At 35.7% G+C, this 20,735-nt stretch overlaps 4 protein-coding genes across 7 annotated transcripts; 1 reads left to right on the top strand and 3 right to left on the bottom strand.

Annotated features, from left to right (window-relative positions):
- Positions 1 to 84: 84 nt before the first annotated feature.
- On the bottom strand, positions 85 to 4,127 carry LOC103863640 (pumilio homolog 6, chloroplastic). Of its 2 annotated transcripts, XM_009141397.3 has the most exons (10): positions 3,926 to 4,127; positions 3,119 to 3,529; positions 2,046 to 3,034; positions 1,829 to 1,970; positions 1,636 to 1,743; positions 1,330 to 1,542; positions 1,105 to 1,215; positions 806 to 1,000; positions 552 to 723; positions 85 to 381 (listed from the first exon to the last, which is right to left on the bottom strand). In XM_009141397.3, exons 2-10 carry the CDS (start codon positions 3,494 to 3,496, stop codon positions 359 to 361), a joined length of 2,331 nt encoding a protein of 776 aa, XP_009139645.1. In that variant the 5' UTR covers positions 3,497 to 3,529; positions 3,926 to 4,127; the 3' UTR covers positions 85 to 358. The 2 variants fall into 2 exon arrangements, with proteins under 2 accessions (XP_009139645.1, XP_033144917.1); XM_033289026.1 differs by having other exon boundaries at positions 1,829 to 3,034.
- A 949-nt stretch (positions 4,128 to 5,076) lies between these two features.
- On the top strand, positions 5,077 to 9,661 carry LOC103863613 (glycosyltransferase BC10). 2 transcript variants are annotated; one of them, XM_009141369.3, is made up of 10 exons: positions 5,077 to 7,006; positions 7,465 to 7,826; positions 7,903 to 8,102; positions 8,293 to 8,364; positions 8,449 to 8,539; positions 8,663 to 8,743; positions 8,866 to 8,928; positions 9,024 to 9,146; positions 9,232 to 9,270; positions 9,348 to 9,661. In XM_009141369.3, exons 2-10 carry the CDS (start codon positions 7,494 to 7,496, stop codon positions 9,483 to 9,485), a joined length of 1,140 nt encoding a protein of 379 aa, XP_009139617.1. In that variant the 5' UTR covers positions 5,077 to 7,006; positions 7,465 to 7,493; the 3' UTR covers positions 9,486 to 9,661. The 2 variants fall into 2 exon arrangements, with proteins under 2 accessions (XP_009139617.1, XP_009139610.1); XM_009141362.3 differs by having other exon boundaries at positions 5,079 to 7,006; positions 7,390 to 7,826.
- Positions 9,594 to 13,073, bottom strand: LOC103863629 (oxysterol-binding protein-related protein 4B). The gene is made up of 6 exons (XM_009141378.3): positions 12,832 to 13,073; positions 11,837 to 11,992; positions 10,942 to 11,190; positions 10,760 to 10,856; positions 10,181 to 10,478; positions 9,594 to 10,119 (listed from the first exon to the last, which is right to left on the bottom strand). The coding sequence occupies exons 1-6, from the start codon at positions 12,832 to 12,834 to the stop codon at positions 9,744 to 9,746; spliced, it is 1,179 nt and encodes a 392-aa protein (XP_009139626.1). The 5' UTR covers positions 12,835 to 13,073; the 3' UTR covers positions 9,594 to 9,743.
- A 384-nt stretch (positions 13,074 to 13,457) lies between these two features.
- On the bottom strand, positions 13,458 to 20,522 carry LOC103863602 (oxysterol-binding protein-related protein 4B-like). Of its 2 annotated transcripts, none has more exons than XM_033292122.1 (6): positions 19,607 to 20,522; positions 19,184 to 19,339; positions 18,555 to 18,803; positions 18,156 to 18,252; positions 17,636 to 17,933; positions 13,458 to 17,547 (listed from the first exon to the last, which is right to left on the bottom strand). In XM_033292122.1, exons 1-6 carry the CDS (start codon positions 19,664 to 19,666, stop codon positions 17,172 to 17,174), a joined length of 1,236 nt encoding a protein of 411 aa, XP_033148013.1. In that variant the 5' UTR covers positions 19,667 to 20,522; the 3' UTR covers positions 13,458 to 17,171. The 2 variants fall into 2 exon arrangements, with proteins under 2 accessions (XP_033148013.1, XP_009139601.1); XM_009141353.3 differs by having other exon boundaries at positions 19,737 to 20,520.
- Between the last annotated feature and the right edge of the window lie 213 nt (positions 20,523 to 20,735).

Raw genomic sequence — 20,735 nt, 5'->3', positions numbered from 1 at the left:
CATTTATGATATAAGTTCCTCTTTGTGGAATGAAAAATTTGTTGGCAAAAGATGTGAATTCATGGAACTAGGCTGTATAACGACTAGCATGGAATCAGTAATGATACTGTTTAGAAAAGTTCTGGAATTGTCTTTGATGAATCCACAAACCAGCTACAGTACTACTGATACATTTTTCAATATTTACCAACATGCCCACACAATCTACTGATACGTTTCTTCTTCACAACCAATTGCTTCCACAATGATTGTCAACTCTTAACATTTCCAATGCAGAGAATCTCCAGCTTCTATGAAAAGCCAATTGTATCATCAACTAAATCTCAGTCAGCCACTTGCCTTGAATCAGAAGAGCCATTCATCGCCTCGATTCTCGGCTTCCTGCAAAACAAAGACACAGCTGAATGAAACAACACCCGGTATTTGATAATTTCTAGCATGTTCAGTCTTATGCACTTGTCAATTGTGAGCGATCAGTTTTAGCATACAAATGATATCTGACTCTGTACTTCACCCTGCTCTTTAGTTGAAGTTGAGGAAGTTAGTAGTACCTTCAGCAAAGGGCTGTTCCAAACGAGTAACAATATGTTTGCCATATGTGTATTTCTTCAAAGCAGAAGCGTGCATCCTCACTCGGCTGGACAATGCTGCACGCTGCTCAACAGTACACGTCTCGAATATCTTCTGCACCACATAGTTTCCATACTGGTCCTTCATCATCACCTGTTAAAAATGGGCTTACAGTTAATAATATCCTATCAGTTTTAGATAAAAAAATGTATCAGGTTTTGGTCCATTTGCTCACCAATAGACTATCATAGCTCTCGTCGGGCCCTGCAATCTCTTCGATAATAAGGTCCCGCTCAACTCTGCCACCATGCTCCAGGCACTTCTCTATAACATTTGATGCAAATTTGTGTAGGCTAAGCTGCACGATGTGCCCTGATAGTTTTCTCACGATTCTCTCACGTTCTTTAGATGTCCCTTTCTCCAAGACATGCTGCCAAATAGCAACACAGGCTTTTAGTGGTGATTGGTTGTCATACTGTGGGATTTTGGTTTATTTCAAATTCGATTACAAACGATTTAAATGGTGTGACATACCTGTGTGACATAGTTTCCATATTGGTCCTTGGAAAGGACGCATACAGATTCCAGTATCTCCTCGGTGATGAACTGACACTGATGCTCATTTGCGCAACGCTCCAGAAGCCTCTATACATAACGGAAAAGAAAAACGTGAAGATGCATTGTTAGTAGAGTAATAATGAGAGAAACCAAGATAAGGAGAAGGAACAAAACAGTCGTTTAATTGATTTTCTTTAGTACCTGTATGACACGGCAGCCATAAGGATGCATAGAGAGCGAGGAAACTTGACCACGGAACGCACCTAACATGAATCCAACTCTGTCTGCAGAGATATTCTCGATGCATTTCTGGATCACATGGTTTCCGTTTTGGTCTCGAACACATCTCATGACCTGTCCGTCAAGTTCACGTGCTAAACGAACTCTCTGATCAGGTTCTATGACATCAAGAGCCTAAACACCAGAACAAATTAATACCCATCAGTTAACCATTTAAACAATTTTTCACAAGCCCCAGACAAAATGTATAGTAGTGACTTTTTGTACCTTTTGTATCACTCTACAACCGTACATCTGCAAACTAAGTGGTACTATCTGTCCCATGAGTTGATCCGCGAGTTCCTTCCTCTGTGATGGGTTTCCATATTCGAAAAACTGAAACAGATATTTCAAATAATCAAGAAAAGGGATACTTTAACAGACAAAGCACTGTAAGACATAAGGTCAAGTAAGAACAGACCTTCTGAATGACATAATTGCCAAACACATCAGTCATAAGTTTGCAAGCATGTGGGAGAATCTCCCTAAAGACAGCTGCTTTCTCTTCTGGATTACAATGCTCAAGCTTTTGCTGAATGAACCGGCTCCCGTGCTGATCCGCACTGAAAAGAAAACAGAAGGTTTTAGTAAAGTTAAATTGAGAAGAAACCAAAGACAAAGACTCGTGAAAAACTTGCCTGAACTCAACAACGTGCCCTGTGATGTCTGATAAACCAAACCTCCTGCCTTTTCCAGACTTCAGCTCTTCAAGAAAATTGCACAGTCTCGGACCATTGCCCTGTGGCCGCCACCCAGGATATGATGCCTCTACATAGGGAAGAGAGCCCGGTGAAAGAGGAGCACCGGGCTGTGCAGGCAGATACTGCACCATAATGCCCATATTTGGCTGGACTCCATGATAACTAAGACCCATTCTACCCATATTAGAGTTACTCGGCGGCCCTCTTATTCCCCGGACAAACTTCTGAGACTCAGGACCATTCTTATGGTACCCCCTAGGAGGCTCCATCTGCCCGAATGGCTGTTGACTGTACTGCATATACATAGGATCTGGAAAAGACGGTTGCCCCTGTGGAGCATAGAACATCTGAGCATACTGCATTTCACCTCCCGCACTTGGACCGACAATAAGCGGAACAGAACCACCATGTGAAGGGTATCCTGCAGGTATGAACTGTGGGTGTGGGATCATGTTAGTGTAAGGTCCATAACCATATTGAGGAGAGTAAACAGGAGGAGACTGCATGTTGTAGACTTGAGCTGGTGAAGTCACGTAAGCCGTTTGAGTTGGAACGTAAAGCTGAGGAGGAGGCTTAAAGCCTGGAGACTGAAGCACATGTTGACCATAAGGAAACTGTCCGGTCCCGTTAACCGCATGATAACTCATTTTGCCGCCACCTTGAACCCATGTTAGATTATTTTGTTGTTGATAAACCTGCCTTTCTGGCCTTGTATTCCTTGGCTCTCGAGGGTATCTGGGCGTTCCAGGTCCAGATATGTTGACATTCTTCATCTTAGAGATGATGGTTGACTCATCAGGAGTCTTCTCAGTGACAGCGGAAGCTCTAGTCACTGCAGCAGCATCATCTGATGTCTCCGAGACATTACCATTCTCATCCGCTGTGTTCATTTCACCAGTTGAAGAGTTAGACTCACTACTATCATCCTGCGACCAAAGAGATTCAGATGTAACTTATCAAAGGCCTTGGAGCATAAAAAAAACATGAACTTGGAGAAGAGTAAGCCAAACCTGTCTCAACTCTTCTTCCACAGCATTTGTCATATCGGAAAAACTAATAACAGATAGCTGCTGAGAGCTTTCATCCTCAGACACTTCCTTGTGAGTAGAAAGTGCACCTTGGGACAAGTGAACTGGAGACTTAACTTTATACAATCTACTACCTACACGATTGTCTACGAACTGATGATACTGAGCAGGGTAATAGACAGGTGGAGAAGGTGTGCGGTTCAGGTTAGTATAACCGGAGCTGCCCTGCCGTGACAATAGATTATCAACGGCTCGAAAAGATCCCTCCATGCTCGGAGGAGCACTTCCACTTCGGTTAGGAACAGAGTTAGACCATCTCTCATTGCTCCCAGACATTCTAATAGGATTCTCAGTTGCCATTTGCTTAAAAGGTTGTTGCTTTTCTTGGTTACTCTACAATAAGAACAAGAAGGGAGATTTAAACAAACTAATCACCAAATAAAGCAGAAGAGATACATGGCTTGTAATAATAATAATTAAAAAACACTTATTTTCCTCAATTATATACATTAAACAAGGAAAAATCAGCAGAAAAAATAAAAACAATTCGAAATCGAGTAGTTTAACAAGTGTAGAAGTGAAAAAGTGAAAGCAAGAACAAAGCTTTAAAGACTATTATGACATATCTAGTAGAGCTCGTCGCAGAGAGAAAGAGAAGAAACAGAGTGTATGTATGTAAGTAAGTAGTACGGAAATGAAAATGAAAATGAAAAAAGCCCTAGCTTTTTACTTAACAAGCAGAAGAGAGTGACGAAGGAGAGAAGAGGTTGAATGATGATTCGTTCTTACCAGGAAGGGAGGGGTGGAATCCAAAGGAATTCACTGTTAACAAACCCTAGATTCTGCTGCTACTTTAAGTCGTGAGAGAGAGAGAGAGAGAAGAGAGGAGGGTTTCTTCTAATAAGAACTTTAAAAGTGACCTTCTTTGGCTTGGTCAGTGGGATTTTTTTATAAATGTTTGATTTTTTCCTGATAATGGCAACAAAAGCAAAATAATAAAAGAAAAATAAAAATAAAAATGTGTATTTCCACCCATTGGTTTGGTCCTTTCTTTTTCCGCGAAGTTTGTGGAGTTTTGACTTTTTTTAGCATATTCTCGGTTAACCAAAATGTTGGTATAACTATTACTTGTATTTTTCATTTATTTCGAAATGTTGTTATAGAACTATGGATTCAAACGGTCACGAACCGTTCTGCATAGGCATGATCATTCGGGGTCCCAATCGGGTTTCGGTTTTATCTATTCGGGTTTTGGTTTTTCGGGTTTATCAAAATCAACCCTATTCGGGTTATATAAAAGTTCGGTTTGGGACCGGTTCGGGTTCTATCGGATTCGGGTCGGGGTTAGTAAATCTTCAAAGAACCGGTATAACCCATTGTATTTTCGGGTTCGGGTCCCAATCGGTTCTTCGGTTTTAAAATACCTGATTTGTACCTATTTTGTAACTAAAACATAAATGAAATCGGTTCTTTGGATTTAAAATACATGATTTGTACATATTTTAATAGCCAAAACATAAGTAAAATCGATTCAAAAATAAGAAAAAACATCAAACGTGATCATTCAAAATCAAGCGAAAGATAAACATAGTTAGTGATAGAAAGAAAACCATATAAATAAAATCATAAAACAAAAAATAAGTTCTCATGAAATGAGAAACATTATTCAATAATAACATAACCAAAATCTAAAAACTTCAGGCATCAACCGCCACATTCCACTATCAACCTTCATGTAACAGATAATTATTTTAGAAGTTCAATAATATCTTAAAGTATTTTGGATACATATTAAGAATTAAGAGCATATTTGATAGAAGTTCTTTTTGTGATTTTAAATGTTTCGGGTTCTATCGGATATCTATTTAGGTCCGGGTTCGGTTCGGATAATACCCATAACCCAATATACCAAAAAACATGATCCATTCGGTATTTATGTCGGGTTCGGATCGGTTCGGATTCATTTTTATCGGATCGGATTCGGTTCAGATTTTCGGGTTCGGTTTATTTGCCCAACCCTAATTCTGCACCACACCACCGTGAATAATAACAAAAATCTCTACATAACTATTACAACCACACATTATCATTCGGAACTTATATATGAACGAGGAAAAAAGACTTAAAATTAACTTCTTCTTCAAATACAGTTAACAGAATTCAAATATCCAAAGGTGGTGGTAAATTAAAGAACCACGCCAAACGAAATCTTAACTCAAAATACTATTTTACCAAAAGAAAAAAATACAGTTAATATAACTAACGTTTTTTTTCATTGTCATTGACACAGTTAGCTTTTTGTTACACAGAGTTGGCAAAAGTTGAGACCTTTCCACAGATAAAACCCAACGCTACAATCTTCGGTCAAAAAAATAGTTATAAAACACAAGAAGAGCAATAACAATAACCACTCATTCACCACTCAAATGAAATTCATTAGACCTTTAACTATAGCTGAATAAGAAAAGCAAAACCTAATGTTCAAAAAAGAAAAAGGAAAAGCAACACTTGTGCAAACCCTGGAGACATTATCGATTTCATAGTTTGGGGTCAATTCTGAATAGCATTCATACCTTTTTCTCTTTCGTTGGATATGACCATATCTTCCGTGCCATATTTCCATCCAAGGTTATGGAAACCATACTTCATTTATGGTTATTGCATTTTGGGAAAATAAGTGTCTGCTTGTTTTTTTCTATAAAATTATTATCGACCTAAACAACTTCATTAAATATACTGATGTAGTGGGGACTGATCCAAAGAAAGTACACCTCAAGATTTCAAGTTCGAGTTTTGCTGCTCAAGTGCTAGGATGAAAACTAATTTTAGTAACACGTTCTGCTTCCTGGCCCAATATGAAAATGGGTCTAAGATCCAAAGCCCATCTGAACTAAGAAGTTTTTCATTTTAGTAACATGTTCTGCTTATTGTCCAAGGCTCCAAGCAGAACGATAGGTCATGCGTATGACAGATTTCCATTTTACGTACAACTCTTTTCTTTGATGGATGGATCTGTATATTTTTGGCTCCTGATGATCAGGACACTTCCTTTAGTACGTGAGACGCATTCCTGTTTTGGGAAACTGCTTCAAAAGTCTCTTTTTTCTTTTGAACGCAAAACTGCTTCAAAAGTCAGTCTTAGTTTTGTATCAACAACAAACTTCATTTGAATAATCTAGTACATCAACAGCAAACTAAACTAATTTAGGAAACAGTATGAAAAATAAATAAATAATGTCAATAAGCAGAAACGTCGCCGTCGTGGAAGGAACAACCGGCGACTGTCCTTAGGAGTTTAGTGCGATGACAGAGCTAAATTCGTTTATTTATATATCCACTTGCAGAATCTTATTTTTCTTAAAAAAATTTAAAAAGGTTCCAGAGTCGTGAAGCCAACTCAAATCCAACACAAAATAGAAATATTTGGAGAATATTTATTGACTAGTTTAATAACAAAATATTAAGAGAAATTATTGGAGAAACTAGAAAACCTGTATTTAATAATGTTCTCTCCTTGTTTCGAATTCGATCACTTAAGACTTGTTTTTGATTCAGCAAAAAGTCTCTTCATTTCTTTATATAAGAAAAGGCTCGAAATCGTATTGACATTAACAATAAACATGTGCATGTACTTTAAGTTTTAACAAAATTAAACGTCTTTACTTAAAGCTAAATAAATAAATAAATAAAAAAGCTCTCTTTTGATTTCTCTCTCTTTCGACCTCCCCTCTCATATTCGTTGAATCACTCTTCTGGGTTCTTTACTTTTCTTTCCCTAGATCAAAGTCCACTTTTTCTGAGATCTGGGTTCGGACAAAGACTCTGTCTTTCTGCATTCTACCGTTTTTGATTCAGCTCGATACTATCCAGGTAACTGCATTTTGACTCTTTAGTTCGCTACAGTGTCTCCAGTGTTAAGTAAGTTCATTTTAATACTTTGCTGGAAAGCGAATCTGAGATTTGTAGCTTTTGATTTTTTAGTTTGGTCGGAGAAACTAACTTAAAACTTTGTTAAGTTCGTACGTGTGTGAGAGAGAGTGATAGCTAGGAGTACTAAGGAATGTCCTGGACTTTCCCGAATCACGGGAACAACGTGCATTTTTATTGATTGCTTCTTCTTAAAGGATTCTTGTTCTTTAAAGATTAGTTTGAAACACTACTTAATCTCTCCATGTTTTCCGGTCTTGATCAGCCTTTGTATTAGTCCTTGTTCTTTATTAGAACAAATAAAAACTCAAATCTTTCTCCTTCAGGCAATGCCAATTTAAACAAAAAAAAAGAAGTAATGTAAAAGATGAAATAAAGATTACATCTTTGTATACCTTAAGGGAGTTGGTTTAAGCGTGGTTGGTTACAAATGGGTGAGGCGCAGAAGACTTTTCAAGGGCCACGTCACCACACATCTTTGAAGAAGCCCTTATGGGTCGTCTTAACAGTTTCAGTGATCAGCATGCTTCTTATCAGTACCCACATGTTCCCACGACAAGGCAAGAGGAGCTCCTCCGATGCTTTCTCCGCGTGGCTACCTGCTCATGTGAGGAAACACACTGATGAGGAGATAGCAGCTAGAGCAGTGGTCAGAGATATACTCAAAACGCCTCCCTCCATAACCGAAAACTCCAAAATCGCTTTCTTGTTCTTGACTCCGGGGACTTTGCCGTTTGAGAAGCTCTGGGATGAGTTCTTAAAGGTAAACAACAACAACACACATCACCAACAGATTTAGTTATATTGTTTTCACTAATTTATAATCTGGTGTTGTGAAGGGTCATGAAGGGAAGTTCTCTATTTACATCCACCCGTCAAAGGAACGGCCAGTCCATATCAGCCGTCACTTTTCTGATAGGGAGATTCATAGTGATGAGGTCACTTGGGGGAGAATCTCAATGGTTGATGCTGAGAAGCGGTTACTTGTTAATGCTCTTGAAGATCCTGACAACCAACATTTTGTTCTTCTTTCAGAGAGGTAATGTGTAATACATTTGAATAATAAAACCGAATAAAATACTGAAATTTTTAATAAAATAAATCCAAAAGAAAAACGTATTTAAATTCAATAACCTACATGTAAATATGTAATGATTCATTCTTGCTTGAGTCATCAAGGTTTTCTTGCACAAAATCAAAATCACATCAACTTGATTTTTCTTTTGCAGTTGTATACCGTTGCATACTTTTGACTACACCTATAGATATTTGCTGCACTCCAACGTCAGCTTCATTGAGAGGTACATTAATCACTTCAATCAAAAGAATAAGAAGTCTGAGTTATCCATTAATGACACAAGCTTCAATTTTCTATGTTTCTCAAGTTTTGTGGATCCTGGTCCACATGGTACTGGTAGACATATGGAACACATGTTACCTGAAATTGCCAAGGAAGATTTTAGAAAGGGTGCTCAGGTAAAAAAAAACAAAGCTTTAATCTCCAAAAGCCTGTCTTAATTAGTATTGTTGCTACTGAAGTTAAAAAAAATGACTGTTTGCTACTTTCTGGTGTAAACTTTCTTCTTTTCTTATGATCAGTGGTTCACAATGAAGCGACAACACGCGATTATAGTGATGGCTGATGGTCTCTACTACTCCAAATTCAGAGAGTATTGTGGTGTAAGTTAATTCCCTGCAGCTGTAGAGTTGGTTCTCATTTGTATATCGTAGTTTTTGATAAAGTTTTCAGTTTTCTTTCTTCTGGGGACTGATTCTGACTAGAAATGTTGTATAAATTTCAGCCAGGGATAGAGGCCGACAAGAACTGTATTGCAGATGAACATTACTTGCCAACATTCTTCAGTGTGAGGATATTCTTCTTAACACTCCCCATCTCTTTGCAATCTTTCTTGATGCTGAAACGTTTTCTTTATTTTCCTGGATCTTCTTCTTCTTTCAGATGCTTGATCCCATGGGAATCTCCAACTGGTCAGTAACGTATGTTGATTGGTCTGAACGAAGGTGGCATCCAAAGACTTACACAGCAAATGAGATTTCATTAGAGTTCATGAAAAATGTCACGGTAATGTTTTGAAACGCAATCTCTTTGAAAATTAGTTTTCACAATTAGCTTCTTATACTACTTTTCCTGATTTGCGCTTGTGCAGTCTGAGGAAATGAGTACACACGTCACAAGTGTTGGAGAGGTATGCTCTTTGAAACTTTCTTTCTCGTTGCCTTCTGTTTTCTCTTTCTTACTCACTTTTACTTGTGGTTTTTGAAGCATGGAGATGAGCTGCATTGGCCTTGTACATGGAATGGGATCACACGGCCTTGTTATCTGTTTGCAAGGAAGTTTCATCCTGATGCTCTTGACACATTGGTCAACCTCTTCCCTAACTACACAAGCACAGCTTCCTGAGAGATGATTCTTGAGCCGATTCTTGGACCTAATTATATTCTTGGATCTTTTAGATACTGTAAATTTTCTGGAAAAAAAGCTGAAATGATTCTTGGAAATTGATGTTTCTTGGTGAAACTGAAAGCCTCTTATACGCAATTAGATCAGAAAGTTTTGGTTAAAGAGTTTTATTTTGCAATTTTCGCTTTGCTTCGGTCTCTATCTATAAGTATATGTTACATGACATAGTATTAAGCGTAAAGTCTTGGAATCTTGATATCAGTTCATGATTTCTTCTTGTGCTTCTGTGATGACAAGTGGAGCTCGGGGAACCGTTGGCTGTAGCGGTGTGCAGTCCCAGTCTTTACCGTTTCTAACCACTGAGAAATGCTTGGGAAGCCATGACTCACCAGAAGCCTCTCTCTGCTTCAGAGACTCTCTCTGTCTATCCTCTACAGCTTTCTTAGCTTCTCTTGCTCTTTCCCAGTCTTTATTCAGTATCTTTTCACTTACTTCACTCCACACCATCGCAGACTCGGTCTCCGTTACCTCTTTCAGATTCTTCACAGTTGGAGGTTTGAGTCCTGAGATACTCTCCTTAGCATTGTATATAACTTCGACCTCACCGGTCTTCAGGTTTTTCGCCATTACCGTTCTGAAACATTATGGGATGTTAGTAACATTACAGCGTATAATGTTATGATTCATATACTTGCCTATCCCAGTGGCCAAAGATGTCGTAGAGCTTATCTCCAGATGAAGTCTGAGAGATCTTTCCTTTGATTGACCTATTGTTGTTGCCTTTGAATCTTTCGATGAATGAATCAGAGATCAAATGGAGCTCAGCTTCGAGATCAGTCTCTGGACACTTTATCTTGATTTTTCCGGTCCAGTGAGCTCCAGGAGCAGGTAAGAATCTCACAACAAGTCTTGGTTGGTCCATCTCGTAAGTCTCTTTGCGATTCAGAAGCTTCATTGTCCTTTTGCCCTTTACTTCAACGTCTACGTAAGCACCTTATTAACCATGAGTACACGCATAAATTAGATTTAGACTTAGATTTCATAGCCAAGACGTAATGTTTCACTTTTATAAAAATATGTATTATAGTTGTTTGTGTTCATTGACGGTTGTTTTCAGATTCTTTAGAACGTTTTAGGATATTCGTCTCGTTGTTGTTTAATTTCGGTTTGGTTATCCATATCACATTCGTTTAAGTAATAAAATAGCTGGTTGTTAAAAAAAATAAAGAACAACGGTTGTTTTGAGATACTTGAGATGAAAGAAAAGATCATACCACGGAACTTAGGAGTGAAATATTGACACCATGTCACGTCAATATTTTCATTCTCGTGAGTCGCATGAAGTGCCGACACTGGAGGATGATGCGAGACCTGAAACATAACAAGTTAACAACCAAAAATATTTGACGTGACATGGTGTCACTATGTGTTAAGATTGCAATAAATAAGGTTATACTTGTTCGGTGAGGACGTTGATGTGACCGTGGGAGACGTGGTGAGTCTCGCCAAGAACGGGGTTGTACGGTGACATGCCAAAGACTATCGGACGGAGTGTGGAGATGTTCCACATCACCACCGACTTGAGCCGTTCAATGGCAAGATCACGACGGCTGCATTCTCCCATGAGATCCTGACCGCAGAAGCTGTAGATCATCTCGCCATAACATTGAAGTTGTGATCTTGGTTGGTTCAGCTGAGGTGGCAGCTTTACGTTCAAAGAATATGATTAATAAGATTTTTTTTTGGTGTAATATGATTAATAAGTTTTAAAGGAAAAAATCGTAATCATAAATATGTTGGAAAATGTCGTGATATGTATGAAATATAATTGTTCAGCTGTTATACAGAACGACAATTCATGATTTAATATTTCAATAGTAAAAATCTAAAAAGGATGAACAATGGGAAATAATGTAATAATAAGGAGGGCAAAAAAATGGTTCCTCAGACAAAAAATCCTTTAATAATTAAAACACACAATATTTCAGCGAAATTTTTTTAAAAAATTTATATTGTATAAAATGTTATTAAGTTTAGATATAAAACATATAAAATAAAAACATTTAGAATATATGTATAGTTTATTTTGTTCTTAAAAAATATTTTGTTCTTTACAAAAAGAACTTATAAAAATATTTCGAAAATTACACTCTTAATACTATGGATCCCGGGGCGGTATTGTCTTCGTAACTGACTGGGTTCACTGTCTTTCATGCATCATGCCTGCTGCCTAGCTACTACTAATTATGGATATTTAATCAAAATTATAATACTAAAACTAGTAATCATAATTCCAGTGGTTTCTCTGTAATATATCAATAAGACTCGTTTCAACAAGTTTTTGTTTGAACCTGAAAATTGGTGAGATCAGATCCAAGGCGGACGTTCTTGAAGAGGCTAAGAATCCGACGGATGCCATTGGAGGCTGCGTGCTCAGAATCTTTATCATCTTCCAACGCAAAAGGTTTGGCTATCACAAGGTTCTTTCTAGTTTCTTCTTCTTCTGCCTTTGCACAACAAAAAACATTGAATCTATAAGTTTAATTGAACCTTAAACTCCTGGGCTCCAAATGACTGTTCCATACACGATTTAGCAGACAGAAAGTACCAAAAATGGTTGTATATTTGTACAGTCCGCCTCCTAAACTACATATATAGTAAGTATATACATCCGGAGCCATAACTAATATCCGGAAAATTGATGTTTAAATGCTTCAAATTAACTAATCATAGTTCCTCTACACTCGTATTTTATCTACGTTTCGTCTTAAATGGTTAGATTCAAAAATGAAATGGATAGATAATTAATATGGAGAACTCAGAGCCGGTTTTGAGATATTGAAGACTATATAAGCAAGAACAAAAAAATTGGCCACTCTAGATAAAAACGAAGATATAAATTGTTATAAGATGTTCTAGAACCCTGGTGGCCTATGAACAGATTCAAGTAATGATACTCTAGTACCAGAGTAAAGGACATTTATAAAATTTATGGCAGAAACTTTTATTTAACGGAATCGGCTGGAAGCCTGAGCTTTTTTAGCTTGCCCCAAGGGCCTGCACTGGGAGAACTATCAACAAAAGATAATATATAAATTAAGATTACGTATGTACCAAAAATATGCTCTCTATAGTTACTAGATTCAGGTTTGTGGGTTGGGTTGTAAACCGATAGATAAATAATGATATCCTATATAATTAGATTTTGCAATCTTTAACTGTTGGAATTTTAAAAGTGTCTCAAGATTACAAGTAAGCATGACCCAAGCAAAACCCAAGTGTGTGGTAGAAGAATATATGATCATGTGTTAAATAAAAAAGATAGAAGAATATATGACCCACTTACCATCAGAAAAGTTGTTGCTGAGACACGATCTTTCTGACTTTTATGGATGAGATTTTTTTTTTATAGAATGAATGGTGTTAATAAATAAAAAAGCAAGAAGTACATTTTATGAAACGATCAGAAAAACTCAGAAAATAAAAGTGAAAATCATGTTCATCACAGTACCAAAGTGATAATTCTGAATCTCGTTTGCTCCTTTTATATAGAAGTATATGTAGGAATATGTAAACACAGAGATGATAGATAAGGAAAAGAGTTTGATAAGCATTAACTCTGGATTCAGAGGTGGCGTTGGTCGTTGGATCCATCACCCATCATAACATTTATTATCTCATCGTGGCCGTTTTGCGTAGTGCTTACTGCTTAGGGGAGTGGTCCAAGATGCTCGCTTCTTTTTTGTTGTTATGAGAAACTTTTTTGAGTTGATTTTTTGAATGTTAAGGCTGGCCTTATGCTTTAAAAAGGTTCCCCTACATTTAGCTAATTAATAAATTATGGAGATGAAAATCTGTAGAGATTTTTTTTTTTACTTACCACCGAATAGATAGACTGGATCTTGTAAGGCCAGCTCCATCTGTTACAACCTGTGAAAGGTTCTAAAACAAAAAAAATAATGTTATTATAATAATTTAATTATGTATTAATTTTCCAAAACCAATTGAAACACTACTGCAATGACATCTGTCCTTTTAAGTTTGGTACCCATTCGCAGAGCAGCTCTATTGGCAAGCTCCTTAATGAGTTTTTAGCATTTAAGAAAAAGGAAAAAGAAATTAATTTAGGTGAAAAAACGTTGAAAGGTTCTGATTACAGGGTTTTAAGAATCGGTACCAAACTTAAAAGGACAGATGTCATTGCAGTAGTGTTTCAATTGGTTTTGGAAAATTAATACATAATTAAATCTACTAATAATATCAATCCTAATTAATTCCAAAGATTGTGAATTCACTTCAATTGAAAGGTTACATCTTTTCAACAATTAAAAGTTATGTCTTTTTATTTAAAATAACTGTTTATATTGAAAAGTTGTGACTTTTCATATATGTATTATTTCAATAAGAACAATTTTTATATTGAAAAGATATAATTTTTGAGACAAATTTTTGAAAATCTATAAATAGTTTGTCTATTATTTCTGAATGGTTGTATATGTGCGTGTTATACAACAATTTGGCTTGAAGTCTCATTCTTTTTAAACGCTTTCTTTTATTAAAACTGATTTAGACACATGAAACCATGACATAACAAAATAATATTTAGGGTTTAGAAACTTGCTGCCCAAGACACACATGAGGAACACTTAACCTTTACGAAATGGACCTGGAATGGTGTATCTCTCGTACTACAGCGGTATGAGCGACAACTCTGATGGTTTACGGCTAGTGGTGGTGAAGATCATCAGTCCAGCTGGTGTCAAGGTACGGTGTCTCCGGCTCGTATGTCTCCTTTCCGTCTCGGCTCACGTTCTCCACATACAAACCATATATGAAGCCTCAACGCCGTGGACGGGATGGCACAGAACGAGGCATGTGATGGCAGGGGCTGATACTCCCGTGGTGATGACTCGTCGTGGTTAGTGATAAACGGCGGCGGATCCACACTTTCCCACGAGACACCAAGACAAAGTGGAGCAAGACGGGTTGGAGGAGGAGAGAAACGATGGAAAGAGGGAGATGCATGTGGAGGTGGACCAGGTGGTGCTATGGAGGTGATGGCTCCTCACTCACACGCTTTCAACATTGGCGGTTTGCCACATGGAAGAAGTTCTCTCCATTATATAATTAGGTTTATGTGTGTACAAACACACGACTTGAAAAAAAACTATAAGGCTTTGTTTGATACTAAATTAAAACAAAAAAAAGAGCAAATCTCGGTTTGGTTTATAGAAAAATATTAATGAAAAGAAATTAAACCAAATTTATGAAGTGAAGAAATGCAGTTTTCTTAATGCTACAAAGCACCCATTCAGATCATGAGTTAGCAGTCGTATCTCTTCCGCAAACAAATGCAACGTTTCATTCAATTGACATCTTCGTCAATTATATATGTAACTGACTTCCAAATATTTTTAAACTCATCTTTGGAACTTCTAGAAAACTGACTAATTTTTCAGTAACTTTCATTTCAGCAAATGATTACTTTAATTTTAAATTTTGTGAAAGAGTTTATGAATATCACCACCACCAACAGTTTTCTTTTGCTTTTTTATGTCTTTCAATTTCTCAATATTTCCATCATACAATTACTTAATTTTTTCAAGAATCAGATGTATCAAGTAGAAATAACTTATTTAGTTGCATTTCTATCATTTCCAATTTTTATTTATTTGATAGGACGAAGTCGCGAGGCGATTATTTGACAGAGAATTAAAACTAAATTATCAATTTTTTAGATTTATGTACTACCTTTGAACATATCGATCGCATCGGGTATATATACATAAGATTTTTTTTTCTGTTAACCGATTTTTAAAGATTTTAAAAAACACATGTAAACGTAGAAAGCTCTATTTGTTATTTTCTGTGCATTAGCCTAAATCTTAAAAATTTGATTGAAAACTTAATAGACTTCTGGAGTATCTCTATCTTAATACCATTTTGTCTTCAAAAATACTATTTACTACTCCAACAGAAGTCATCATGTCTTCAAAAGGTAAATTCATAATTTATCAATTTAATTGATTTAATTTAATTATTGTGTTAGTTTAATACAATAAATATATATATTTGTGTGTTTATAAGAACTTTTCCAGAAATTCAAGGTAATATTATAAATTTGAAAGGTTATTTCAACATATATTTAGTAAGATATCCAATCTCTTTAATATTCTTTCAAAAAATAAAGCAAATAAATAAATATATTAAAATAATAATATATTATTATTTACCAACATAGAAATAGTAATTGTTTTAAAAATTATGAACTAATAATTCTAATATTTTTTCTTAAATAGGAAAGTTATTTAAATATCATGCAAAAATAATAAAATTATTCAAAAAGTGATTGTGATATATATATATATATATATATATAATTTAGAATAACATTTCATTGATAATTATAAAGTATATTATGTGAAAATTGTAAGAATAAACTTAAAAAATGGAAATGCAATTGTTTGTAATATTTGTTCTGATAAAAATACAATCAGAACATTAATGTTTATATAAATATATCTTTAAATAATTTGTAAATCATATTTTAGTTATCAAAATTAAATATTATTTCTAAAATTTTATTATTACTAGCTATATAAAATTATAAACTATAATAAAATTATAAACTATAGATTGTAAGATATATATTTTTATGCAATATGAGTTCTCGTGCGACATCGCACGGGTTTCCTTACCTAATTATTATAATAACATTATTTTTTTTGTTTTAGAACCTTTCACAGGTTGTAACCGATGGAGCTGGCCTTAAAACCTTGTAATCAGAACCTTTCAACGTTCTCTCACCTAAATTAATTTGTTTTTCCTTTTTCTTAAATGCTAAAAACTCATTAAGGAGCTTGCCGATGGAGCTGCTCTAAGTCTCTAATTTCCTTACAGCATATAGAAATTTGATAGGGGAATCATATTATTCTTGTACATACATATATAGAGGGTCCTTGTACATAGAGGATCTTTGTATGCTTTGTACATTGAGTCCTTGTGATCTGGTATAGTATAGACCAGAAGTATATAGAATCTCCATTTTGGTTTAAAGGCTTGGTTTAGGTCTTGGTCATGTTGTCTTGGTCATGTTTGTATTCTATCAATTCAGAGTCTTTGCTAATTAATGAGAATGAGATTATCTACTCATGTGGCATCAGAGTAACTCATCTCTAACAACTTCTCAACAGATTTTCTTTGTAGATTAGGTGGGTATTTTTGTTTATTTCTGGGTTGGGTACAGTTTTAGTTTTAGACTTTAGTAGAACTACAATTAACTGTAACCAAAGTTATTTGAATTCGACTAGAGTTTGACAGAATAAATATATAAATTTGTTATATGGTTTTCTATTTATACTCTAATTAACCTTTATTATTATTTTCTAAGCTTTATGCAGTCACTACTAAACCAGTCTCCTTTGCATGTAGAATCAGCAATACAATGTTGGTGAACCGCATAAATATGTGTTTGTCTCTGCGTTTCTATTCGTTATTGTTACATCCATTACAACACTTGATGGAGCTGAAAGCCAGTTGCTCGCAGTTAGACAAGAAAATAGTTAAAAAGAGTTATTTTCGATTTTCCCTTTGATTCGGTCTTTACCAATAGGTTTGTCTTACATGGGAATATGGGATTGTAGTAACTTAAAGCTATCATCAACACAAAGTCTTGGAATCTTGATATTAGTTCATGATTTCTTCATGTGCCTCTGTGATGACGAGTGGAGCACGAGGAACAGTAGGCTGTAATGGTGTACAGTCCCAGTCTTTACCGTTTTTGACAACTGAGAAATGCTGGGGAACCCATGACTCACCAGAAACCTCTCTCTGTTTCAGAGACTTTCTCTGCTTTTCCTCCACAGCCTTCTTAGCTTCTCTTGCTCTTTCCCAGTCTTTATTCAGTATTCCTTCACTTACTTCACTCCACACCATCGCAGACTCGTTCTCCATTACCTCTTTCAGATTGTTGACAGTTGGAGGTTTAAGTCCTGAGATACTCCCATTGGCATTGTAAATAACCTCGACCTCACCGGTCTTGAGACTTTTAGCCGATATTGTTCTGAAACATTATGAGATGTTAATGTTAATTACATTACATGTTAATATGTTCCTAAGAGTTGTAAGGGCTTTATGGTTCATGTTTTCACCTGTCCCAATGACCAAAGATGTCGTAGAGCTTACTCCCAGAGGACGATTCAGAGATCTTTCCTTTGACTGCTCTATTGTTGTTGCCTCTGAACCTTTCGATGAATGAATCGGAGACCAAGTGTAACTCGGCTTCAAGATTGGTCTCTGGACACTTTATTTTCATTTTTCCAGCCCAGTCAGCTCTCGGCACGGGTACTAGTCGTATAACTAGTCTTGGTTGGTTCATATCGTAAGTCTCTTTTCGGGTCTGAAGTTTCATTACTCTTTTTCCCTTTACCTCAAGCTCCAAATAAGCACCTTGTTAACCATGCAGAGACGCAGAAATAAGATTTATAATCAAGATTATTAAACCGGATACATAACCATGATAAAATAAATGGAATATGCGTCCGCTATTGGAGTCAACCAAATGATTATTCAAATTTGGTTGTGTTTTTTTTGGACGGATTATTCAAAATTAAACTTGGTTTTGGGATAATTTGGGTGTTGTGCATGTAAATAAGAGATAATTAAGCATACCACGAAATTTAGGAATGAAATGCTGAACCCACATAACGTCAATGTTTTCTTCCTCGTGAGTAGCTTGAAGTGCAGACACGGGAGGATGATGCGACACCTGAAAAGTTAACGATGTAAATACGATGTCGATCTCATAATTGTTCCAAAAGTTCATTCAACGTTTGCATTTAAAACTTTTTTTTTTATGTTTTCTAGTATTGACGTATGTTAAGTCGCATGCAAAACACAAGACCTATGAGGAATCATAACTTTATACTGAAATAATTGTTTTATTCGTACGATATTTGTATAAAAATATGTATACTTCTGAAAATAGCTATATAATTGATGCTTTTAACAAGATATTCTCTTCGGAAATTTAATAAGTTTGTTCATTATTGTCATAAATATTGATTATACTTGTTCAATGAGGACGTTGATGTGACCATTGGAGACATGATGGGTCTCTCCAAGAACGGGGTTGTACGGAGCCTGTCCAAAGAGTACAGGACGGAGTTTGGAGATGTTCCACGCTACGATCGATTTGAGCCGTTCGATGGGAAGATCGCGACGGCTGCATTCCCCTAGCAGATCATGACCACCAAAGCTGTAGATCATCTCGCCGTAACATTGAAGTTGCGATTTTGGTAGGTTCAGCTGTGGTGGCAGCTTTACGTTCAAATAAAATAGTTAATATTAACATTTAAAGGAGAAAATGCATACTCATCATTCTAAATGAAATTTATGGTTGAAGAAAGGAATGAATTCGTCAGGAAAATGATGTGATTTGTACGAATATATCATTTTCAACTGTTAGAAGTCTTAGAGAGATTAATGATACGACCTGGACATATAGCATTATAGACTAATTAATACCTTGATCTTTATTTTCATGCAAAATATCTGTTGATATTCTAAACTATATATAAGCATATTTATCCTAACACAAACTTTGGTTTCTGCCTTTACTAAAACTTTCTTTAACATTTTTTTAGGAAGATGATAGCAATTAAAAAACTATCACTCCATCAAGTTCTAAAAAGTTAAACCTGAAAATTGGTGAGATCGGATCCTGGGCGTACATTCTTGAGGAGGCTAAGGATCCGACGGATGACATTTGCAGCGGTGTGCTCAGAATCTTTTTCATCTTCCAACGAGTAAGGTTTGGTAAGTACAACGTGCCTTCTAATTTCTTGTTCTTCTGCCTTTAAACACATTAAAATCAAGGAGTTTTTTGTTAAAACTTTATCTGTACTTCCTTCAAATTAACCACCATTTCTCACGTCCAAAAGCTGTTCAACATGGTTCTCCCAACTCATATCATCATATATAATTATATATACCCTAGCTTATATATATGTACTCCAAAGAAAAAAATCTAGTTTCATCTTAAATGGCGCCTGCTAACAAAATGACATGATTAAGATCGAGATGTATATATGTAAAAGAAAACAAATATTAAGAGAACGTACCAACCAAATATACTCTGCGCATGTTTTCTGGTAATAGAGAGTAGGAACTAGGTGGTACATTAATCACTAACAGTTGGAACTATTAAAACTAAACGAAAACTAAGTATGTGATAGAGTATCATCCACTTACCATTTGAAAAGTCGTGGAAGGGAAATGATATTTCTGACTTTTGCTGACGAAACTACGTTTTCTGAATGAACGATTAAAAAAAAACTAAGGTGTTGTATTTATGAAATCAAAACGAAACTGAAGAGCTCAAAAACAATCGTGTTAAACTACTCTTCATATATCACATTACCCATAGTACTACTTCTAACCTGTTGCTCCATTTATATATAAACATAGCCAAGGACATGTAATTAGAGAGGTCATAGAGAAGGAAAAGAATTGAATGAGCATTAACTATAGATTTGGAGGAAGCGTTAGTCGTTAGATCCCATCTTCGTATCATTTAATACCTCATTATTCGCTTAAATCATACGTAGCCGTTTTATGCCGTGGTTAGGGGAATGATTTTAGACTCTTGATTTTAAGTTTTAACTTGTTCTCGAATTCCTTTTACGGGCCTGTTTGTTTCACCATTTGTCATCTCCATCCAAATGATTCATTTGTATGATCTATTCAAATGATTCATTCACATTTTTGTGATTGTTTGTTTGTCCATCCATATAGCTCATCTAGATGAATTATCTAAATGGATTTTATGTTTGTTTCTTTATTTTCATTTCCATTCAAATGAGTTTAGTAAACAAATTACCAAAATACCCTTATGTTGTTTTAATCATATGTTTGATATTAATTTTAACTATATTACATTTAATTATTTAGTTTAATATATTTACATTAGAATTATTTCAAAATTAACGAGTTTTTTTTGCGGTTTGGACGGGAAAACAAGATTTTTCGGTTTTAGCGAGAAAACACATTTTTTCTGTTTTGGCGGAAAACTAGATTTTTCGGTTTTGGCGGGAAAACGAGATTTTTCAGTTTTGGCGGGAAAATACAAATTTTCGGTTTTGGCGGGAAAACAGTTTTTTGCGGTTTTGGCGAGAAAACGCGTTTTTGCGGTTTTGGCGGAAAAACGCATTTTTGGCGGAAAAACGCATTTTTGGCGGAAAAACGCATTTT

Source organism: Brassica rapa, chromosome A01, assembly GCF_000309985.2.
Source record: "Brassica rapa cultivar Chiifu-401-42 chromosome A01, CAAS_Brap_v3.01, whole genome shotgun sequence".
In the NCBI taxonomy this organism is placed as follows: domain Eukaryota; kingdom Viridiplantae; phylum Streptophyta; class Magnoliopsida; order Brassicales; family Brassicaceae; genus Brassica; species Brassica rapa.
This window is presented reverse-complemented; position numbering and strand designations above follow the sequence as displayed.

Excerpts from the sequence above, each read along its gene's own strand:
- LOC103863602 (XM_033292122.1), bottom strand. The coding sequence starts at position 19,666 with ATGTACCACCTAGTTCCTACTCTCTATTACCAGAAAACATGCGCAGAG. Across the intron at positions 19,340-19,606 it reads GCGCAGAGTATATTTGGTTG|GCAGAAGAACAAGAAATTAG; the intron begins GTACGTTCTCTT and ends ATGTGTTTAAAG. Across the intron at positions 17,548-17,635 it reads ATCTTTGGTCATTGGGACAG|AACAATATCGGCTAAAAGTC; the intron begins GTGAAAACATGA and ends ATAATGTTTCAG.
- LOC103863613 (XM_009141369.3), top strand. The coding sequence starts at position 7,494 with ATGGGTGAGGCGCAGAAGACTTTTCAAGGGCCACGTCACCACACATCT. Across the intron at positions 8,540-8,662 it reads ATTTTAGAAAGGGTGCTCAG|TGGTTCACAATGAAGCGACA; the intron begins GTAAAAAAAAAC and ends TCTTATGATCAG. Across the intron at positions 8,929-9,023 it reads ACTTGCCAACATTCTTCAGT|ATGCTTGATCCCATGGGAAT; the intron begins GTGAGGATATTC and ends TTCTTCTTTCAG.
- LOC103863640 (XM_033289026.1), bottom strand. The coding sequence starts at position 3,496 with ATGGCAACTGAGAATCCTATTAGAATGTCTGGGAGCAATGAGAGATGG. Across the intron at positions 724-805 it reads AGAGCTATGATAGTCTATTG|GTGATGATGAAGGACCAGTA; the intron begins GTGAGCAAATGG and ends CATTTTTAACAG. Across the intron at positions 382-551 it reads GGAACAGCCCTTTGCTGAAG|GAAGCCGAGAATCGAGGCGA; the intron begins GTACTACTAACT and ends TTTGTTTTGCAG.
- LOC103863629 (XM_009141378.3), bottom strand. Across the intron at positions 10,479-10,759 it reads TTTCACTCCTAAGTTCCGTG|GTGCTTACGTAGACGTTGAA; the intron begins GTATGATCTTTT and ends ATGGTTAATAAG. Across the intron at positions 10,120-10,180 it reads ATCTTTGGCCACTGGGATAG|AACGGTAATGGCGAAAAACC; the intron begins GCAAGTATATGA and ends ATAATGTTTCAG.